The sequence below is a fragment of the Leopardus geoffroyi genome, chromosome B1 (assembly GCF_018350155.1).
Source record: "Leopardus geoffroyi isolate Oge1 chromosome B1, O.geoffroyi_Oge1_pat1.0, whole genome shotgun sequence".
Classification (NCBI taxonomy): domain Eukaryota; kingdom Metazoa; phylum Chordata; class Mammalia; order Carnivora; family Felidae; genus Leopardus; species Leopardus geoffroyi.
Window position 1 is genome coordinate 77,621,622 of NC_059327.1, and position 23,377 is coordinate 77,644,998.

The following is a 23,377-nucleotide window of genomic DNA, read 5'->3' on the forward strand; positions in this document are numbered from 1 at the left end:
AATATATGTCACACTTATATTACCACTATCAGGCTACAGTAAATACAAGACAGTTTGCTCCCCACCCCCTCTTCTTAGTTATAGAAAAAAAAGAAAAGATAATGGAATTCATTTACACATACCCACAAGCTTTGCAGGAACCCTCTACATTTGGCAAATAGAACTGGTTTGTGTGCTAACTCAGCATTATTTTTTAAGGAGACAGTCTCTCGTCTGCTAAAAGGTGGGGCTAGGAAGTTAAGCAAATGAAAAATGGAGTTGCTGTACTTGATTTGGAATTACGGCAAATTGGTGTATCCACTCCTGTTCTTGGTGGTGGGGGAATGGAACCTGTTGCCCTTCCGTAGGTAAATGATGGTTCAAAAGGCAGAGTCATCATGATTTCTGTCCTAGTCTTCAATGATCATAAACTTAAGAGACAGGTTTTCAAGTTCCTATCTTTTTCTTTTATCTCCCTGTTTTTTCAGCTATCAAGATCTCAAAATTTAGGAGAAGAAAAGATGGCATAGTAGTGCTTAGGTACATTTGCCTGTACAAATATATGTACAGATGTACAGAAGACTTTTCATTAGCGTTATTATTAAACAAAGAGCTGTAGTCTCAAATCCAGTACATTTAGGTTGAATTTTGCAGGTTGCAGACTCCAAACAGTGGCTGGTTGCTTTTATTTTGGGGTTCTTAAATGTATACATTTGTGTATTTTTATGAGAAAGAGGTGATCTTATTGCCTTAATTTTCTAATTCTGGTGTAAACATTTTTTTCATATACGCCCTTGCTCAACATTTTTAGAATATAATTTTCATAGATGAGCATTTATAACATTTGTTTCTGAATAATTTCTACTTCAGTATTTCAATTTAAATAATAAATTGTGAAATTGTTAAAATCCACAGGTTTCAGATTATTGGAAATCCATAAGATTAAAGTATGGTTGAGAAAGCCTGAAACCATTATTAAGGAAAGTTTAAGTGAAGCATTTCAAAGAAAGCCAACTGATTTCAGTTCATTTAGAATTGTCAAAGGAACATTTTTGTGAATTTTATTGTTTTTTAAAGTAAAATACCAATTATAAGTTTTCTAAACCAGAAAGAATTAAAGACAAATAGATGTAACTCTTAATTTTTAGTGTAAAAAGGTAATGTGTACATGAATTATGTATATATATTTATTCTTTTTACCTCAATAAAGGTAAAGATTGATATTTGCAATAAAGTAAGATCTTATCTTCTCCTAGCATCATCTTTTAAAAAATCTGTTCATTAACTTCTTTATACCTAGCCCATTTTTCTCTTATTTTTATATAGTATTTTTAATGTAAAGTATCAAATGCAGTTTATATTATTAGGTCAAGGGAAATAATGCATCAGCACACACAGAGTCCATTCTCAAGATCTAAGCAAAAATTGTGAGCCAGGAGCTTTATTGATTGTAATCTATTGTACTATTGCGATGACACTGTACTTTTATTTTCTGTGAGAAAGATTTTCTTTATATAAATAAACAATCTTCTTTGAGTCTGCTCGAACTTGTTTAGTACCTCTAGCCATATGGCAAAAATCTTTTTCCTTCAGATAAACTATTATATTCCATGAATAAGACTCTTATTTTCTTTTGATGTCTTTCTGCAGTGAGCTGTTAATCCCTTGCAAATTCATATGACCTCCGTGATGAATTTTCCTTTTGTTGAATTTCTAAAGCACTTAATTGGTTTTTTTTTTTTTTAATGACTGACTGATTTGCAAGTATAGAACAGAGCAGTTGATGGATCTTTAATTCATAGAGGAAAAACATTCTATTGTTGATTCATAATACTAGCCTTCTAGTTGTAATAAGTTCAGAGGCTGGTCATCACTTTTCACCTTTTTTAGTATTTGTTTCAATTTTGGATGATGAAAATGTTATTTGAATATATCATCTATGAAAAAAAGTATACCATTTTGGAAACCTGAAGTTCCTTTTTTTTTTTATTCTTTAGAATTTTAAATGTCCAGGTAGGTCATGTAAATATGTAGATGTGGAATAATTACATACTTTCTCCTTACTATTTTATAGTATACTGGAACCAAAAGGATAATGGTAACAAGACATGAATAACCAATATGTCACTGAAAAGTAAAATTGCACTATCCTCAATTTTTCCTTTTTTTGATATTAAAAATATAGTACATTTATTGCCATATGTAAGTATGAAATTCACATTTCAGAGTCAGGAAATTTAGGTGGGTTGTTGAGTGTTTCCTTTAAAATTACTATATTTGTGCATTACCATTTTTTCCCAGACAGGGTCAGGTTCTCTTATTTTATCTCAACACAATTTTTATAATTTACCAACTGATAACTTGCCTTTGATCTCTTCTTGAAATTTTGTTGCCTAATAATGTAACATTAGCTTGTTTATGGTTAGTATCTTCCATGAACGGTTCTTTATCTGGGGCAATACTCAGCCTAAGAAATTATGAAAATAAATAAATTTATGGGAATAATATTTCCCCAATGGTACTTCCACTTGTGTGTTTTGTCTTTGGAGACTAATAGAATCCCAGAGTTTAAGGAACCTTAGAGGTTTTCTACTGAAACCGTCTATCCAAAGCGTGCATTTTTATAATACAGTACCCACATAGCCTCTACTTGAAAACTCCAGGGATTCATAATGTTTCTGTTCAAGTGGCATCTCATTTAATGTAAGGACTTTTCAGATTCTTCAGACAGTTCTCTGTATAAAGCTCACCACCTATCCGCCTTGAACTCGTACCCATTGGTCCTGACTTTATCTTCTTGAAGGCACTGCCCTAGTTACTAGTCTTATCTTTTTATATTAAGCCCCTAAGTTTGTGTGTGTGTGTGTGTGTGTGTGTGTGTGTATTTATATGATGGTTTTAAGGGATATGTATATATATATATATATATATATATGCATATAATATGTTGTAAAACCATTATATATATATATGTGTGTGTGTGCATATATATATATGTATATATATAATGGTTTTACAACATATTATATATATATATATAATGGTTTTACAACATATTAGAATGGTAATTCAACTTGGTTTAAGCAAAATGATACTTAAATCTGTATGTCCATGTAAATGGAGATTCAAAGAGTATAGAGTAAGGTGGGCATCTGCTCTTTGTATCTTTTTAACATCTCAGGTTTAACTGGTTCAACAGACTCAAGTACAGTTGGCCCTTGAACAATATGGGTTTGGACTACAAGGGTCCACTTATATGAGGATTTTTTACAATATAGTACTGTAAGTCTATTTTTTCTTCCTTATGATTTTCTTAGTAACATTTTCTTTTCTCTAGCTTACTTCATTATAAGAATACAGTATATGATACATGTACAAAATATGTGTATGTTATCAGAAAGGCCTTCGGTCAACAGGCTATTAAGTTTTTTGGGGGGTGTCAAAAGTTATATGTAATTTTTTATTGCACAAGGGGTCAGTGCCTATAACCCCCATGTTGTTCAGAGGTCAAATGTAATGTCTTCAAGATGTACTCTCTTCATTCATTTCAAATCTCTGCTTGCTCCTGCTTGGCTTTAATACCTCTTACTAAAGACTTTTTCTCCATGTGTTAAGGAAAATGGCTGGCTTCCAGCTATTTTCAATTGACTTACTTCCTGCTCTTACCAAAAAGAATGGTCTCTTTCACACATCCACACCCACTGACTGCCCCCCCCACCCCACCCCGAATTATTCTGGCTGACCTTTCAGTGTGGATGACACAATCAACCCTAGACAAATCATGTTGAAGTCACATGAGTGGACTGGAGGAAGTGCAGTTCTATAAAAGTCAAGGAGGTATAAAATAGAGGAAAGGAACAGGTGCTCACCATACTCAAAAGTATCCTTTTTAAAGTATCTTGCTTAGCATGAAAAGATGTGTGGAGGAGCCTGGGTGGCTCAGTTTGTTAAGCGTCTTACTCTTGATTTTGGCTCAGGTCATGATCTCACAGTTTTGAGATAGAGCCCCATGTTGGGCTCCACACTATCAGTGTGGAGATTCTTTCTCCCTCTCTCTCTGCCCCTCCCCCTTCAAAACAAATAAACTTAAAAAAAAAAATAAAGTATGTTGCTTAGGAAAAAACAGTATTTCAGATATAATTTTATCTACACAGGTAGAATGAGACCAAACTGTCAACACTGTGGATCCATTCATGAAGCCCATCGTTATGTCAGTTTTGGTGGACAATTTCTTAAGGGTAATACATTGATTTAAATTCTGAAATAGAAACAAAACCCCAAACAAGCAAACTCTGAGACATCAGATATTCTAATTTGTCCCCATTTTGTTCTCCTTTCATCTCTCCTTTCTTCTCTTTTCTGCTCTTCTTTTCTTTATCTACTAAATATTTCCAAGCACACAAGGAAGAGTCATTGCTCTCAGGGAATTCAGAGTATAGAAGGGTGATAGACCCAGAGATAATTATAAAGTAATGTGGTAACTGCAATGATGGAGGAAAGGTACCTAACCATCTCCATGGGTCTGAGAGGAATTCTTTGTATAATCATATGTATCAACCAATTGCATAGCTTTGCAAGTAAAGCTGTCACATCTCAACATTGGATTTAACTCCTTGTCACATTTACTTCAGAAAATTAGCTGATATATTAACTTTTCAAGAACTTATACCTGCCATGACACACATTTGAAATTTTATCTTCCACCCTTGCTATCACTCCCTAATTGCCTTCCCACTTTATTTGTTTTTTTTTACCATAGCATATATTGCCTCTAAAATACTCTGCAGTTAAGTTTTTTACTGTGATTAATGTTTGTCTTTCCCACTAGAATATAAGCCCAATGTGGACAGAGAGTTTTCTGTGTTTTAATTACTAGTATATCCTCAGTGCTAGAAGAGCATCTTACAATGAATGAATGAATGAATGAATGAATGAATATTTTTTTCAATGGATGAATTAAATTTTTTAATTTTGTCTTTGTCTTGTAATGAATTTTTTCCCTTTTTTAGCTATTTGTAGCTTTTTTCCCCATTTCTACTGCTTATTAGTATCTTTACTGTAATATCCGATAACCATTTCTCAAAACTGAAGTAATTATGTATCCCTTCTCCAAATCTTCTTTCTTATATTCCCTATCTCAGCTGGTAATGATACTATCCACCCTACACACAAGACCACCCAATCAGCCTACTATTTCTCTACCTGGTTGACAAAGATTTTATGAGAACCTTGAAAATTGCCTTCCTGACATTCAGAAACATCATAAATAATAGCAATCTAGCAAAACAATACAAAAATAATAATAAAATTAAAATAAAGTAAAAGAAATTCAAGATGGCATGACATTCTTTTTATACACATTCTGACTCTTGGCACCATTACTACTTTAATTATATACCATCCAGTTGGTAACTGATAAAATCTGGTCCAAACTTACTGCTCCATACTTTACATATTTTTTTTATTCTTTCCTCTTTGAAAGTGAAGACATTTACTGTTCTCCAGGATTCTCATATCACATTCATTGTCCGGTTTCTCGAAGAGAGCAGATCAACAGATGAATCTGGAAAATTATTTGTCTGAGCCCAGAAAATTTAACTAAGAGGAGCTTCAGTTTGTTTATGAAATCTTTCCAGTTTGAGTTCTCTTCTATGAGTATTTGTTCTGCCCTTTTTGGGATGATGGTCATTCTTATTGAGCAACATAGAACCAGTGAGATATTGCATTGCCTGAGATACTGCATTTCCAGTAAACCCCAAGTCATACCAAGTGCTGCTGGTCCTCAGATCACACTTTGAGTAGCTAGCGAGAGGGTGTATTTGACTATGTCCAGTGTTCCCTTCAACTTCCAGTTCTGTCAATTCCTAGGATGAATTCACTGCTTTCTTCTAGGGTTATCAAGTTAATAGAGAGTAGTACCTTGGTGGTACTCCAGCGCCATTATCTTGTGATATGAAGAAATCTGGGAAGATACCAGAGAACTGTATCTCCTGGGAAATGCTACCATCTCAAAACTCCTACACCTTAAAGCCAAGTATTATCATTTGGCCAAATGTTTCCCAGTATTCCAGGCCTGCCTTTCTCAGGCCTGTTCCTCAATAGTGTAAGAAGAGGACAAAGGTAGCTAAATATAGGTCAGATAATTGCCTCAATTATTTCTTTTCCCTGAAATCATTTTATGGTGCTTGGTGTGTCCTTTGTGCTGATCCTTCTCCTATCTTAGCTTTCCCTGGCTTTTAGAATGTCTACTTTGGTCTCAATATTCAGGAACTGTTGGCCCCCTGCTTATGACTGTTGCCAACAATTTTGAAACTTTCTCTTAGTTGTTAATTATGGAATTTTGGTGCCTTTTATTACTTACATTCCTGTGTAAGGATTCTACTCAAGAAAGCCATACACCCAAGCAGGAGCAAGGTCGGCAGTAGACCATTGGCAGCTTCGATCTCTGAATGTGTCCAGAATCCAGCATCGGTGAGAGGCACCAAGGATCATTAGGTCAGCACCATCTGGTTTTTTCAATCTTGTCCAATTGGATGGAAATACATTACACCAGTAGGCAGGCCAAACAGTAACCACGTTCTGATAGCTGGATTCTCTGGTAAAACAGAGTTGGAGCATATTGGCTTAAGCTAGAGGCTGAACTGGGAACTTCTGCTTTCTTCTTTGAAATAGAGGTGGCTGAGAAATTAGAAAAGTCTTGAGTTTACTTTGTCTCTCATATGCATGGGTATTCTTGATTCCACCAGTGTCTGCTGAGGGATGTAGCAGTGAACAAGGAAGAAACTGACTACATAGAATCAGTACCTGGGGGGAAAAATGGCTGAGCCTGATTAAAAGGGAAGCCCTGTGAAGGTGTGATTCCTGCATGGAATCAGAACGAAAATGTCTGAGGAGCAACAAGCAGAATTATGGGAGGAAAAACACACATAAATTCCCATCTCTAAATCACAGTAATCCTGCCCACAAGCAAAATAAATGAATATCTCAAGCAGGGAAAATCAGATTTTCAATTAGTTTTTCATGGAAAAACTCACAGAGGGAGAGTGCGGAGGCAGAAACAAGGAGAAAGGGGGCTATGAAGTCCCTCTCTCTCTCCTGCAGGTTGCTCTGAAGACCATCCACGTTTCCTGACTTTCTAATAGAATTTGACCTGCCACTGTCTGACCATCACTCTTTGTGCCTGCCTGAAGGTCTCTGAATTCCTAGAAATGACAGTCCCTAAAACATATACGTGGTTGGGGCTAAAAGATTGAGAGTAATATCAGAAAATGATTTTAGAATCACCTGAATTCTATTTTAGGGACAAGTAATCTATGAACAGGCACCAGTCTTCATTGTCTGCCCTTTTTGAGCAGAGATGAGAGAGACAGATGGCAGTGGGTGGAGGCAACTCTCCTCCAGGACTGACTAAAGTTTGGGCCAGGAGCAGAGGGTCACCCCAAGAGAAATAAGCAAATTACACTATTGGGAGAGTAGACAACTCATGTTCCCTATTTTTTAGATAAGCTCATGAAAAATTGACAATTCTGGTCACTGTGCCACAGAAAAATCAGCTCCTATTACACCTTTGGCATAAACTTCCTAGTCATTTCAGGCATCTTCAGGGTAAGTTTTTTTAGTGTCCTATGGATAAAATGCGTAGGCACAATAAAAAGGAGTTTTAAATGTTTGTATGAAAGAGAATTCTCTGAAAGTGCATCATAGATTACCTTGACCATAAAATCAGAATCAATGAAACTTGAACAAAAATAACATTTCCTTTCTACTTTTGTTTTTCTACTATGTAAAATGACAATTTCATTTTAATTCACAATAAATAAGTGCTCCTCCAAAATGTTTATATGTGAGGGAAAGAATAATTGTGGGTTTTTTTTTTGAACTGAATTTGAACTTAGATATTTCCAAGTTGTTTTGAGGAAAAGCTTTTGATAAATTGATACCAAGCAGCAGCAGCAGTAATAATAAAACCCATCTTTCCCTAGATATGACAAAATTGGCTGGGAGAATTTCTTTAGGGTCAAGGAGAGAAAATCCTACCAACCCATTATATCACTTGCACCGCTGGATAGGTACTAGTTAGAGAACTTCAGGTAGTAAATAAACTAAAGCAAATACCCCCAGAAACTTTAATCTTTTAAATATTTATTTATTTTTGAGAGAGAGAGAGACAGACAGACAGACAGAGTGCAAGCAGAGGAGGGGCAGAGAGAGAGGGAGACACAGAATCCGAAGCAGGTTCCAGGCTCTGAGCTGCCAGCACAGAACCCAACGTGGGGCTCAAACCCATGGACTGCGGGATCGTGACCTGAAGCTGAGTCAGATGTTTAACTGACTGAGCCTACCCACAGAGACTTCAGATAGAATGGCGACCCCACCCTTTAATATGATCTACTTTGAGAGATTGCTATGCTACCGGGAACAGTCAAAAATAAGAGGCGACTTGGTTTTGGGAGCGTCTGGCAGGCTGACATCATGAGGAATGATCAAAATACAAAAGGAGTGTATAAAGAACAGAAGAAAATGCATTTCATTCAGATATTGAAACTAAACATTTTGCCTGAATTAAAGTGGTGTTATTTTCCACTTCAGGAGATTGCATCTTATTTTTAAAAGTCCTGAAACCCTGGTCTGATTTTTGAAGTGTACAGGTTTTACAAATATGCAGCGCTAATCCCTTGGGAAGATTTGGAAATGAAGTATTAAATAATATTAAGACAAGGGGCACCTGGCAGTATCAGTCAGAAAAGCATGTGACTCTTGATCTAGGGGTCGTGAGTTCGGGCCCCACATTGGATGTAGAGATTACTTAAAAATTTTAAATAGTATTGAGACTATATTATTCATGGAAATGTAGTGCATCCCTGTTCTTAAAAATCTTTGTTTTTTAAAATCCCACTCTGAATTTAAATGCATTGTTTTCAAACTGAACAGACCTCATGTAGGGGATTAAAGGAGTCCACAAACTTATTTCACTCGTTACCCACATTGCTTTCAAATCTGGCATGCAGAGCACGAGGGCATCACATGTTTCTACTTCAAGGCTGCACGTACAGGAAACGAAAGCCCTCAACACAGCTTGGTAGCAGAGGATCCAAATCAGGGTAAATTGTGAAAATTATAACGAAATTGCAAAGCATTTGGACAAAGAGGCATGCTAGTCTAATCGGGAAAACAGTGATATTTACTTTTTGATAATGCAGGTTGGAAGAGGAATTGAGGGAGGGAAACATCACAAATCTCTTTTAATATATTTCTGAACTTGGCAACCTCAACTGGTTTTGTCACATATTTGCAGCTTAAAAAGTATTTGGCTTTTACAACAGCCAAAATAAGTACCCTTTAATCACTTTCAACCTATGAACAGATGGGCAAGCAGTGCTTTTATAAATGGAGCATACAAAATAGTTCAATATCAGCCAAAACTAATTAGTAGCAATATCTGAACCAAACTCTAAAACTGATTTAGTGTTTAATATATATTACCATATAAGCATTAGTAGTTGAAAGGAAATTCCCTGTTCAAATGTTTGCCAAGCTCAGTATCTAATGTTCAGACATGATTAACTTACTAATTAACTTATTGTATCTTTTCTCACATGTAATCTTGCTTAATGATTTCTTCTCTCACTGAAAACTACTTGATTTCATACCGTGATCATAGATTTGTCAAACTTCAAATGAAAAAGTCAAATTCAGCTATTCAAGCCATCCCTGGTCTTTCTCTCAATCTTTCTTAGGGTGACTTTAGCAGGAGGTGGCTTGAGGACAAAGCAGTTGGTCTCTTCAATGAGGAAAACTGTTTTTATATCTAGCCTCTAATGACTTACATATTTATCTTCATAAAGATTTTCCAGAAGAACTTTATAGAGACTCTTTAGTGGCTAAGAATCTGTAAAAATGAGAATTCTCTCCATATCAGAATTGTGTTAAGACATTGTGAAAGAAGATAAATTTTTAAATTTCATTTAGACGGTAAGCACAGGATAGTTCCTACTAATTCTCTAATAAGAGGTCACTTGGCCTCCATATATTTGGCAGTCACAATGCATCTCCCCTATCTTAGTATATGTTGTATGGCTGTATCTTTTCAGTTCTGCTGTAACAAACAAAAGAAGAGAAACCTAGAGCCAGTCACCCAAATCATCCTAACAATTGAGGATTGGGGAAGTCAGGACATGATTTTGTTCTCTTTTGATTTTATTACATACAAGGCAAGGAGGACTTTGAATTCTGACTATGCTAATTACACCTTCATGATCTTTGGAAGTCATCTAATTTCTCTTGCATCAATGGATGAAATCATAATAGTAACATTTATCCAATAAAATTATTATTTTTAACATTTTTATTTATTAATTATTTTAGAGGGAGAGGGCATGAGTGAGTACATAAGCGGGGCAGGGGCAGAGATAGAAAGAGGATCTTAAGCAGGATCCATGATCAGTGGAGGTGGATGTGGGGCTAGACCCCATGACACTGGGATCATGACCTGAACCAAAGTTCAGTTGCATGCTCAACTGAGTCACTCAGGCACCCATCCAATAAAACTATTTTCAGGATTAAGGGAGAAAGTATATCTGAAACAAATGTTTAATAAAATATTGCTGCTGCTACTACTGCTATTAATGGATTTAATTATTATATATTTATTTTTGTTGTACAATGTATATTAGTCTACATAAAATATAAAAGTAGAGAACAAGAAATAGATACAGTTGACAATTGGACAACATGGAGATTAGGGTGCTGACTCTCCCGTAGACTAAAAATTTTGCATATAGCTTTTTGACTCCCTCAAAACTTAACTACTAATTTTCTGTTGACCAGAAGCCTTACTGGTAATAAAAAGTCAATTGACACATATTTTGTATGCTAAATGTATCATATACATTACAATATAGTAAGCTGGAAAAGATGTTATTAAGCAAATCATAAGGGAAGAGAAAATACATATATAGTACTGTACTATATTGAAAAAATCCACGTATAAGTAGACCTGCACAGTTCACACCCATGTTGTTCAATAGTCAGTTGTAACCATTTCTATTAAACCTAAGGTTTTCGGGGCGCCTGGGTGGCTCAGTCGGTTAAGCGTCCGACTTCAACTCAGGTCACGATCTCATGGTCCGTGAGTTCGAGCCCCACGTCCTGCTCTGGACTGATGGCTCGGAGCCTGGGGCCTGCTTCCGATTCTGTGTCTCCCTCTCTCTCTGCCCCTCCCCCATTTATGCTGTCTCTCTCTGTCTCCAAAATAAATAAACGTTAAAAAAAAGTTAAAAAAAAATAAACCTAAGGTTTTCTTTACAACATACTGTTTAATCATGGATTTTCATTTTATTGGAGGAGTTAATGCATCAGAATCTATGAGGAAAGACCCTGAGCAGGAGTTCTTTGAAAATATTTCTTAGATGCCTCACTTGATTCAGAACCACCACATTAATACAGTCACTAATAATATTTAGCATGTTTCTTTCTGGACTTATTTATATACATCATTTAGAAAATAATGTTGCAATCATATAATGCATATAATTTAATGTCTTCATTCTCTTAATCCTTTTTGGAATCGTAAGCACTTAAGTTATTACATAATGTTCATAAATATCACTTTTATGACCTCATAATTTATTGACTGGATATAATACAGTTTACTTAGATATTTGTTTCTGGATTTCTCCCATGATAAGCAAAACTATGATTGATATTTTTATACATATAACTATTTTAGAGATTAGTTTAGAGAGAACTATATGCATACTTTGTTTTGCTGTGCTTCACTTTATTGCATTTCACAGTAGCATTTTTTTTTTTTTTTTTTTTTTTTTTTTTTGCAAAATGAGGGTTTGTGGCAACCCTGTATTGAGCAATTTTTCCAACAGCATTTGCTCACTTCATGTGTCTGTGTCATATTTTGGTAATTTTTTCAATATTTCAAACTTCTTCATAATTATTGTATTTGTTATGGTTCTGTGGTCAGTGATTTTTGTTGTTCCTATTGTAATTGGTTTGGGGTGCCACAGAACACACCTAAAATCCATAAATGTGGTGTTCTGACTGCTCCACCAACTGGCTGTTCCCTGTGTCTCCTCTCCTCAGACCTGCCTGTTCCCTGAGACATAACAAGATTGAAATTAGATCATTTAATAAGTGAAAGGAAGTGTTGAACATCCCTCACTTTAGGTCAAAAGCTAGAAATGATTAAGCTTAGTGAGGAAGGCATGCCGAAAGCCCAGGTAAGCTGAAAGCTCGGCCTCTTGTGCCAAACAGCCAAGTTGTGAGTGCAAAGGAAATGTTCTTAAAGGAGATGAAAAGTGCTACTCCAGTGAACACATCAATGATAAGAAAGTGAAGCAGTCTTATTACTGAGAGGGAGAAAGTTTGAGTGGTCTGAGTAGAAGATTAAGCCAGCTACAGCATTCCCTTAAGCCAAAGCCTAACTAATCCAAAGCAAGGCCCTAACTCTCCTCAATTCTATGAGAGCTAGGAGAAGTGGGGAAGCTGCAGAAGAAAAGTTGGAAGCCAGCAGAGGTTGGTTCATGAGGTTTAAAGAAAGAAGCCATCTCAGTGACATCAAAGGGCAAGGTGAGCCAGCAAGTGCTGATGATGGAGAAGCTGGAGCAAGTTCTCCAGAAGGTCTAGCTGAGACCGTTCATGAAGGTGGCTACACCAACCAACAGATTTTCATTGTAAATGAAGCAGCCTTGTATGGGAAGAAGATGCCATCTAGGACTTTCATAGCTGGAGAGGAGAAGTCAATGCCTGGCTTCAAAGCTTCAAAGGACAGGCTGACTCTTGTTAGGGGTGAATGCAGCTGGTGAGTTTAAGTTGAAGCCAATGATTATTTACCATTCTTAAAATCTTAGAACCCTTAGTAATTATGTTAAATCTACTCTGCCTGTGCTCTATAAATGGAACAATAAACCTTGAATAACAGAACATCTGTTTGTAACATGGTTTACTAAATATTTTAAGCCCAGAGTTGAGATCTACTGCTCAGAATTAAAGATTCCTTTCAAAATATTCCTGTTCACTGACAATTTACCTGGTCACCCAAGAGCCCTGATGGAGATGGTCAATGAGATGAATGTTGTTTTCATGCCTGCTAACATGGTATCTCTTCTGTAGGCTATGGGTCATGGACTGATTTAGACTTTTAAGTGTTATTGTGTAAGAATTACATTTTGTAAGGCTAATGCTGCTGTAGATAGTGATTCCTTGGATGGATCTGGTAAAGTCAATTGAAAACGTTCAGGAAAGGATTCGCCATTCTAGGTGCCATTAACCATATTTGTGATATCATAGGAAGAAGTCAAAATAGTGACATAAATGGGTTAGAAGTTTATTCCAACCCTCATGGAAGACGTTGGGAATTCAAGACTTCAGAGAGGAGGAAGTAATTGCAGATGTGGTGAACATAGCAAGGGAACTAGAATTAGAAGTGGAGCCTGAAGATGTGACTGAATTGCTATGTTCTCACAATGAAACTTGAACCGATGAGGAATTGCTTCTTAAGGATGAGCAAAGAAAGTGGTTTCTTTTCTTTTGTTTAAAAAAACCTAAATTTTATTTGAGAGAGAAAGAGTAGGCAGGGTAGAGGGGCAGAGGGAAAGAGAGAGAGAGAGAGAGAGAGAGAGAGAGAGAGAGAGAATCCCAAGCAAGCTCCACTCTGTCAGTGCAGAGCCCGACACTGGACTCAGTCCCACAACTCTGGGATCATGACCTGAGCCGAAATCAAGAGTCAGATGCTCAATCAACTAAGCCACCCTGATGCCCCAGAATGTTGTTTCTTAAAATGGAATCTAATTCTGGTGGACATATTGTGAAGATTGTTGAAATGACAACAAAGAATTTTAAATTAAGGTATGCACATTTTGTTTTAGACATAACACTATTTCACACTTAGTAGACAATGATATAGTGGAAATATAACTTTCATATGCACTGGGAAACCAACAAATTCATTTGACCCATTTTATTGCAATATTCACATTGATATTCACTGTTGTGCAGTGGTCTCGAATTGAACCTGCTAATATCTCCAAAATATGTAGGCAGGCTCTGAATGGCTGAAAATATACTTTTTGGGAGACATTTAAAACAATAGGATGTCTAAGAATTTTGAGTTTTGAGCCAGCAGGCTTGTGAGCTAATGGTCCTACCCTGATATAAGAACAACGTAGGGGCCAATATACAAAAAACCATCTTTGGTTCAGTTATATAACTATGCCAAACATACTTTACCATTTCTAGCATCCCTCCTTTTATATAGTGAAGAAGAAAATCTTTGGTGTGGTCCTGCAGCCATCTGGGACACCCAGAAGATAGCTTAAAATATATAATAATAGTTTATTTTTACGTTTGGAGTTTGAACTTGGAGAAACAATATTAGAAGGAATTGTTAGAGGAGCCAAGATTATGAGCAATTCATTGGTTCCTTTAGAGTAAAACAATAGTAACACAGCCACCATAACATTAATATTAGGAATACCAGATTTTGCAAGCAGTAGATCACAAAGAAAAAAAAAGATAATTATGATAGAATATTTTTGTGATATAAGTAACTTTTATTTTCCAGGCACACTATATTGAAGGAATTAAATGGTTTTTCCCTTGTTAAATTAAGAGCAGAATGGATTCAAAACGCAGTCTGTCAATGCAACAGAAAGTAAATCAAATTCCAATCTTATTCTTTTTGTATACCACTTAAATAACATTTTATAGTCAAGGATTCACAAGCATTTCTCTTTTTTATGATTAAACTTACCAAAATTGACTTGGTAAAAATTTGATATGTTTTAAAGCTTTTCAAATCCATTATTTGTTAATATAATTCACTTTACGTCAAGCCTTCTATAAATTATACTTCAACTTCAAATTTCCCTTTCTATTATTTTTAGCATTCCAGTTATTTAGAGATGTACTATTGATCAAAGTCTGTATGTCTAAAGCCTAAGATAAAACTTATTTCTTGTTAAGTTGATAAAAACAGACAAAACATATCCATCGTTCTGTACACGTTTGCATTTCTTCATAATTATTTTACTTAATATAGTTCTAATCACTCATTTTAACTATAGCTTTTAAAGAAAATAACTAATTTCAGTTTCAGTTCTCTCTCTTACACACACACACACACACACACACACACACACACACTTTTCAGGGGGTAACTAAGAACTCTGTGACATTCAAGTCAACTTTAGAGACCAGCAGAATACTCGTGCTTCAACAGTACACATCACACATCAACTTACAATCATACATACCCCTTTAAGATTTATTTATCTCTTCTTGTTGGAACATGGAACTTAGGGTATACATTTGGCACACTTGGGTATTTCTATGACAATTCTCTTAATTCTTCTGACAGAAAGGAGAAAAGTTAGGAAATCAGAATTCTCTAGATTTCACAGGAGGTGTTTAAACTCTGGATAAGCCAGAACTAATCATTAACATTTTGTCTACATCACTACTTTTTTTCATACATTGAGGTCATTCATCAAAATTTCTATATCAACCAAGCAAAAATCCTCTTATAAGGCAGAGCTCTCTTTTCTAAGCTGTTCAAAATCAATATTAATTTAAAGAAAAAGCCCCTGAAAGATATACTTCCTTTTCTTTGCCTTTTAGTGTAGTTTTGTCTAAATAAGATATTTCTTCAGAACACAAAATGATATAGTATTGACTCATTAATCTAAAAAAAGTTTTCTCAAGAAAGAGAATGAGAGAAAGGACCAGCCATAGATACAAAAGAACTACAGTTACAAGAACGTTGTACAAAGCTAACTTCTTTTCTTTTGCAAGGAGAGTGAGAACTTTTTTTTTTTCATTTATACACACAAGCACAAAGAGAATAAACAGCCTTAGTTCTACATCCTTAGCTATAGGTGAAAAGTAGATATGGAACCCAGTTTTCTATGCCTGAACAAATTTCATTTGTCAGTTGTGGCTTCTTGGGAATAGGAATGTCAGGGAGTCAAAGAAGATACTTGTTATGACAGTCTCTTGATAGGGAGCTGATCTCCATTCTAGTTGGCACAAAATTGCCTCTTAAATGTTTTTAGCTATACTGGTGTTCAAACTACATGTAATACAAGGCATATCATAAACTTTAAGACTAACATAAAAGAATAAATGAAAAAGACTGAGCTGTCATCTACCATCTACCACCCGACAGAGACTAGATGTCTGCGTGAAATAATCAAAATCAGACTCCCAACATTTCAGTTACCACGGGAAGAACAATAATGTCCATTGTACAAAATAGAACAGGACTCCTCATGAATCAGCATAATGCAGACATCAAAATAAACTCCAGAGGAAAGAAAATGCAGAAACAGAGCCATGATATTCACTCTGGGAATCAAGAAAGTTGGGCTCAGGATCCAGATATCTATATACAGTGTACTTTTTAGGGCCAAGACTCAGTTCTGTCTGGTGTATGAATCAACCTGGGCAACTCATTGGAATTTCAGCTGTGAAACATGCAGAAACCAAGGTAATGAAGAAGAAAAAAAAGATTTTTATATGCTAAAAATTGCAGGGAAACTATACTTTGAACTTTGGAAGACTTTGAAAAAACTAACTGCCACATAAAGAATACACCATATATAAATGAAAAAAGCAGACACGAGATTACAGTCTGTCCATGGTAGAAAGTCTGCAGTTTTCTCACAAATTTTCATCACTGCAAGGCCCATCCACATCAGTATGTCAGGGTTTATAATGGTTTCCATTATGGTCACTTGCTTCTGTGATCCTATAGTCCATGACGTTACCACTACACTACCATGCCTTTTGATAGAGAGCATTTGGAAAATAAAATCACTTTTCAGATTGTGTCTGATAAGCAGCATATCAGTGCCAAATAATTTTGAAGTAGTCTTTATTTTGACTAACTATATGACTAACTCTGTCATATGAAAACATTTTGTTCCTCAAATGTTGTATCTCTTCCTTGAATAGTTATGGATAACCTTTGACAAATTTGCTTTCTTTTGGATTTGCTTTCTTTAGAAGGTTAATTTTGTACATATTATGTTGATTCTGGCATATTGAAACTTATTTGGAGAACCCTGTTGACATGTTCAGGTGATCTGTATGAAATCTATGTACAAATAATAATACATTTCCTATTTCAGTATATTTATCATTGAAATGAATTTAAGACTTTTCAGAAGTGATTATTTTTCTTATTACCTACACTAAGAAAGTTTTATATTTTATTTTTAGGTCAAAATCTATTCTAACTAAAAGTGGCAAACTTGACAGTAAAGTTAAAAGAATTGGACCACACATAGAAATCTTCCAAGTGTTCCGGGAAAAGAACAAATTCATAAATACCAAAAAAATAGTGAAAATGATCACCATCATGCAGGCCTATGTCAGAGGGTGGCTGGAACGCAGAAGATACCAGAGAGTAATGATCAAGGTAAAGTATATGTTAAATATAATGTGTGTAAATTTTCTTGTGTAGATTTTGAATAGTCACCTCGTCAGTATATCTATGATTTTCTAAATAAAATTCTGACTGCATTCTTTGCATTGAAAAAAATGGTATGAATAATCTATTCTGCTGACAGTTTCAGATTTTGTCAAACTGGAGAATCTAAGCAAAAGGACTAGTTTATACTTAACCCAGTATTTTGGGACCACTTTTATGCTAAGGCCAGGACTGTCTATCTTTGTTCTAATTTTGTTTCTCCTTTTTGCTGTTTATTCTCTGCATAAAGCAACTTTCTTTCACTTCCCACACCCCTTGATACCGTTGTATTGCATATACATTCAACTCAAAAAGAACTATACATACAACACACATGTACACACACACCTCTGAGAAACTTTTATAAGCAGCAGTCCTGACTTTCAAAACAAATATTTAGGACTTATTTTGTCTGGGACAATGCAGAAGAACCTGATTGGATGGATCTTGGCAGACTTCTGAGAGGATCCTAAAATATCCTCACCTCGAGGGCTAAAGTTTTACCACTCACAAGGAATTTGTGAAGCCAACTACAAATAGAAGAATAGGTCAGGAGTGCCCTCTTAAATTCCTAGCACTTCTGGGAGGAGCCTTCTTGAATGGCCTTGTGGTGGACACTCAAATGCATTTCTCTGAGAACTCAGAGATGCTGTTAGAAGGCAATCTATCTGCCTATCTTTGTGTGTGTGTATATACATATATATATATATGTATATATATGTATATATATGTATATATATACACATACCCATAATACATGTATGTAGTTCTGATGATTAAATGTGATAACACATGTAAAAATTTAACAAAAAGTTAAAATTTCCATATAATTAATATTTCAATATTTCATTAATTCTGTGAGGTAACAGTTTTATCCATTTTATAAGTGAAGAAACTGAAGCTTAGAGAAATAAAGCTGGTTGCTCAAAGTAACACTGCTGGTAAGTGATAGAGGTAGAACTCAAACTCATTTCTGTCTGACTCCAAAGCCAATCTTATTCTATATATCATATCATCTACTGAACTATTATGGCTGATTCGTCCCTAATCTGATCTAAAGCCATATCGAGACCTATCTCTCTAACTCAAAATTCAGGCATTAAATTGCCCACTTGAAAGGTCCATAATTAAATCAAACTTCACATAGCCTTAAATGAATTTGTTTTCATACTTCACAAAGCTCTTCCTTTCCTTTATTGTTTTAAATTTTATTGAGGAATAATTGACATATAACATTATAGTGCTTTCAGGTGTACAGCATAATGATTTGGTATTTGATTACGTTGCAAAATGATCACCACAATAAGCCTAGTACCATCCATCACCATATGAAGTTAACTTTCAGGATTTATTCTCTTGGCAACTTTCAGGTGTGCTCTATGATATTATTGAGTGTGGGCTATTATAGTCACCATGTCTTATTTATTTTATAACTTGAAGTTTTTACCTCACTTCCTTTACCTGTTTCATCTACTCCCTAGTTCTCCTCTGGCAACCACTTCTCTTCTCTTAATCTATGGTTTTGTTTTTATTTTGTTTGTTTATTTGTTTTTTAAATTTCACATGTACGTGAAATCCTATGGTATTATCTTTCTCTGACTTACTTCACTTAGCATAATTCCTATGTTATCCATCCATGTTACCACAAATGGCAAAATTTCATTCTTTTTTTAAATTGAAGAATCATTGACGCATGACATTGTATTAGTTTCTGTTGTACACATAGTGATGCAATATTTATATAAGTTATGAAAAGTTTACCACAGTAAGTGTTATCATCTGTCCCCATACAAAGTTGTTACAGTATCATTGACTGTGTTCCCTATGCTATATGTTACATCTCTGTGTATTTATTTTATAACTGGAAGATTTTACCTCTCAATCCCCTTCACTGATTTTGTCCATCTGCTTGCACTCCTCCCCTCTGGCAACCATTAATTGATTCTTTGTATCTATGAGTTGGTTTATGCTTTGTTTTGTTTGTTCATTTGTTTTATAGTAGAGTCCGTATATCAGTGAAATCATACAATATTTGCCTTTCTTTGACTGACTTATTTCACATAGCATAATACTCTCTAGGTCCATCCATATTGTTGGAAATGGCAAGATTTTATTCTTTTTTATATCTGAATAATAATCCATTGTGTGTGTGTGTGTGTATGTATGTGTGCACACACATATACATCTATTAATGGGCATTTAGGTTGCTTCCATATCTTGGCTATTGTAAATAGAGCTGCAATGAACAGAGAGGTGCATATAACTTTGAATTAGTATTTTAATTTTCTTTGAAAAATACCAACAGTGGAATTGTTGGATTGTATAGTAGTTATGTTTTTAATTTTTTGAGGAATATCCATACTATTTTCCACAGTAGCCATACCAATTTACATTCCTACCAATAATGCACAAGGGTTCCCTTTTCTCCACATCCTCACTCACACTTGTTATTCCTTATCTTTTTGATAGTAGCCATTCTGACATGTGTGAGGTGATATCTCATTGTGGTTTTGATTTGTATTTCCCTGGTGATGAGTGCTGTTGAGCATCTTTTCATGTACCTATTGGCCATCTGTATGTCTTCTTTGGGAAAATATCTATTCAGGTGCTCTGACCATATTTTAATTGGATTTTTTTATACGGAGTTGTATGAGTTATTTATATATTTCGGGTGTTAACCCCTTATCTGATATGTCATTTGCAAACAATTTCTCCGATTCATTAGGTTGCTTTTTCATTTTGTTGATCTTTTCCTTTGCTGTGAAGAAGTTTTTTAGTTTGAGGTAGACCCATTTGTTTATTTTGGCTTTTGTTGTCATTGTCTGAGGAGACAGATCTAAAAAATATTGCTAAGACCAATATTCAAGAGCTTACTACCTGTGTGTTCACCTAGGAATTTTATGTTTTCAGGTTTCACTTAAGTCAATAATACATTTTGAATTTATTTTTGTTTATGGTGTAAGAAAATGAACCAGTTTCATTCTTTTGCATGTAGCTGTTTAGTGTTCACATCATTTACTGAAGAGACTGTCTTTTTTTTCATTGTATATTCTTATCTCCATTATCATAGATTACTTGACCATGTAAGTGGGTTTATTTCTGGGCTGCCTATTCTCTTCTATTGATCTTTGTATTTGTTTTGATCAGTGAAGCTTTGTAGCATAGTTTGAAATCCTGGAGCATGATACCTCCAACTTTGTTCTTCTTTCACAGGATTGTTTTGGTTATACAGAGTTGTTTGTGTTCCATACAGATTTTAGGATTATTTGTTCTAGTTCTGTGAAAAATGCTACTTGTATTTTGATAGGGATTATAATGAATTTGTAGATTACTTTGGGTATTATGGACATCTTAACAATATTAATTCTTACAATCCATGAGCATAGTATATATTTGCATTTATTTGTGTCATCTTCAGTTTCTTTCATCAATGTCTTACAGTTTTCAAGGTACAGTTATTTCACTTCCTTGGTTAAACTTATTTATATGTGAAATCTGGAAGAAATGGATAAATTCCTAGGAACATATAAAACCAAAACTCAAACAGGAAGAAATAGAAAATTTGAACAGACTTATAACCAGTAAAGAAATTGAATCAGTAACCAAAAGTCTCCCAACAGATAAGAGTCCAGTGCCAGATTGTTTCCTGGGGGAATTACCAAATATTTAAAGAAGAGCTAATACTTATTCTTTTGAAACTGTTCCAAAAAAATAGAAATGGAAGGAAAACCTCCAAACTTATTCCATGAGGCCAGCATTACCTTGATTCCAAAACCAGTAAAGACCCATCCTAAAAAGGAGAATTGCAGACCAATATTCCTGATGAACATGAATGCAAAAATTCTCAACAAGATACTAGCAAATTGAATCCAACAGTATAGTAAAAGACATATTAACTGTGATCAAGTGGGATTTATTTCTGGGCTGCAGTGGTGTTTTAATATTCAGAAGTCAATCAATGTGATACTCCATATTAATAAAGTAAAAGGTATGAACCATAAGATCCTCTCAGTAGATGCAGAAAAAAACATTTAACAAAATACAGCACCCTTTCTTGATAAAAACCCTCAAGAAAGTAGAGATAGAACATCATAAAGGCCATACATGAAAGACCCACGGCTAGTATCATCCTTAATGGGGAAAAACTAGAGCTTTTTTCCTAAGGTCAGGAACACAATAGGGATGTCCAGTTTCACCACTGTTGTTCAACATAGTACTGGAAGTCCAAGCCTCAGCAATTAGGTAACAAAAAGAAATAAAAGGCATCCAAATTGGCAAGGAAGTCAAACTTTCACTTTACAGATGACATGATACTATGTGTGGAAAACCCAAAAAACACCACCAAAAAAATTGATAGAACTGATACATGAATTCAGTCAAGTCACAGGATATAAAATTAATATAAATAAATCAGCTGCATTTCCATATACAATAATGAAGTAGCAGAAAGAGAAATCAAAGAATCGATCCTATTTACAACTGCACCAGAAACCATAAGATAACTAGGAATAAACCTACCCAAAGAGGTAAAAGATCTGTACTCACAAAACTATAGAACACTTATGAAAGATATTGAAGAAGACATAAAGAAATGGTAAAACATTCCATACTCATGAATTGGAAGAACAAATACTGTTAAAATTTCTATACTACCCAAAGCAGTCTACAAATTCAGTGCAATCCCTATCAAAATCACCAGCATTTTTCACAGAGCTAGAACAAAGAGTTCTAAAATTTGTATGGAACCAGGAAAGACCCTGAATAACCAAAGTAATTTAAAAAGGAAAGCAAAGTGAGAGGCATTACAATTCCAGACTTTGAGCTGTATTATAAAGCTGTAATCATCAAGACAGTATGGTACTGGCACAAAAACAGACACATACATCAATGGAACATAATGGAGTACCCAGAAATGGACCTACAACTATATGGTCAACTAATCTTAAACAAAGCAGGAAAGAATATCCAGTGGAAAAAAGACAGTGTTGGGAAAACTGGAGACATGCAGAAGAATGAAACTGGACCACTCTCTCATACCATACACAAAAATAAATTCAAAATGGATGAAAGACCTAAATGTGAGACAGGAAACCATCAAAATCCTAGAGGAGAACACAGGCAGAAACCTATTTGATGTCAGCCATAACAACTTCTTACTAGACACGTCTCCAGAGGCAAGGGAAACAAAAGCAAACATGAACTATTGGGACCTCACCAAGATAAAATGACACTTCTGCACAGCAAAGAAAATAATCAATAAAACTAAAAGGCAGCCTGCAGAATGGGAGAAGATATTTGCAAATGACATACCAGATAAAGGGCTAATATCCAAAATCTATAAAGAACTTACCAAACTCAACACCCCAAAACCAAATAATCCAGTTAAGAAATGGGCAAAAGACACGAGTAGATACTTCTCCATAGAAGACACACAAATGGTGAACAGACACATGAAAAAATGCTCAACATCACTCACCATTAGGGAAATACAAATCAAAACCACAATGAGATACCACCCCACACCTGTCAAAATGGCTAAAATGAACAACTAAGGAAACAAAAGATATTGGTGAGGATGTGGGAGAAAGGGGAAAGGAGAACCCTCTTGCACTTTTGGTGGGAATACAAACTGGAGCAGCCACTCTGGAAAACAGCGTGCAGGGTCATTAGAAAGTTAAAGATAGAACTACCCTATGACCTAGCAGTTATACTACTAGGTATTTACCCAAAGGATACAAAAATGCTGATTCAAAGAGGCACATGCACCCAAGAGGCTATAAACAATAGCCAAACTGTGGAAAGAGCCTAAATGTCCATTGATTGATAAATGAATAAAGGGAAATGGTATATATATACAATGGAGTATTTAAAAAAATTTTTTTAATTGTTCTTGAGAGAGACAGAGAGTGACAGCGT

General features: G+C 35.1%; 1 protein-coding gene across 3 annotated transcripts in view; it reads left to right on the forward strand.

Annotated features, from left to right (window-relative positions):
• Window positions 1-23,377, forward strand: part of IQCM (IQ motif containing M) — a 468,312-nt gene that overhangs the window by 234,943 nt on the left and 209,992 nt on the right. For all 3 annotated transcript variants that reach the window (XM_045466083.1, XM_045466099.1, XM_045466092.1), the window contains exon 10: window positions 17,212-17,410. In XM_045466083.1, the coding sequence (XP_045322039.1) occupies window positions 17,212-17,410 (199 nt within the window). The remainder of the gene's footprint in view (window positions 1-17,211; window positions 17,411-23,377) is intronic.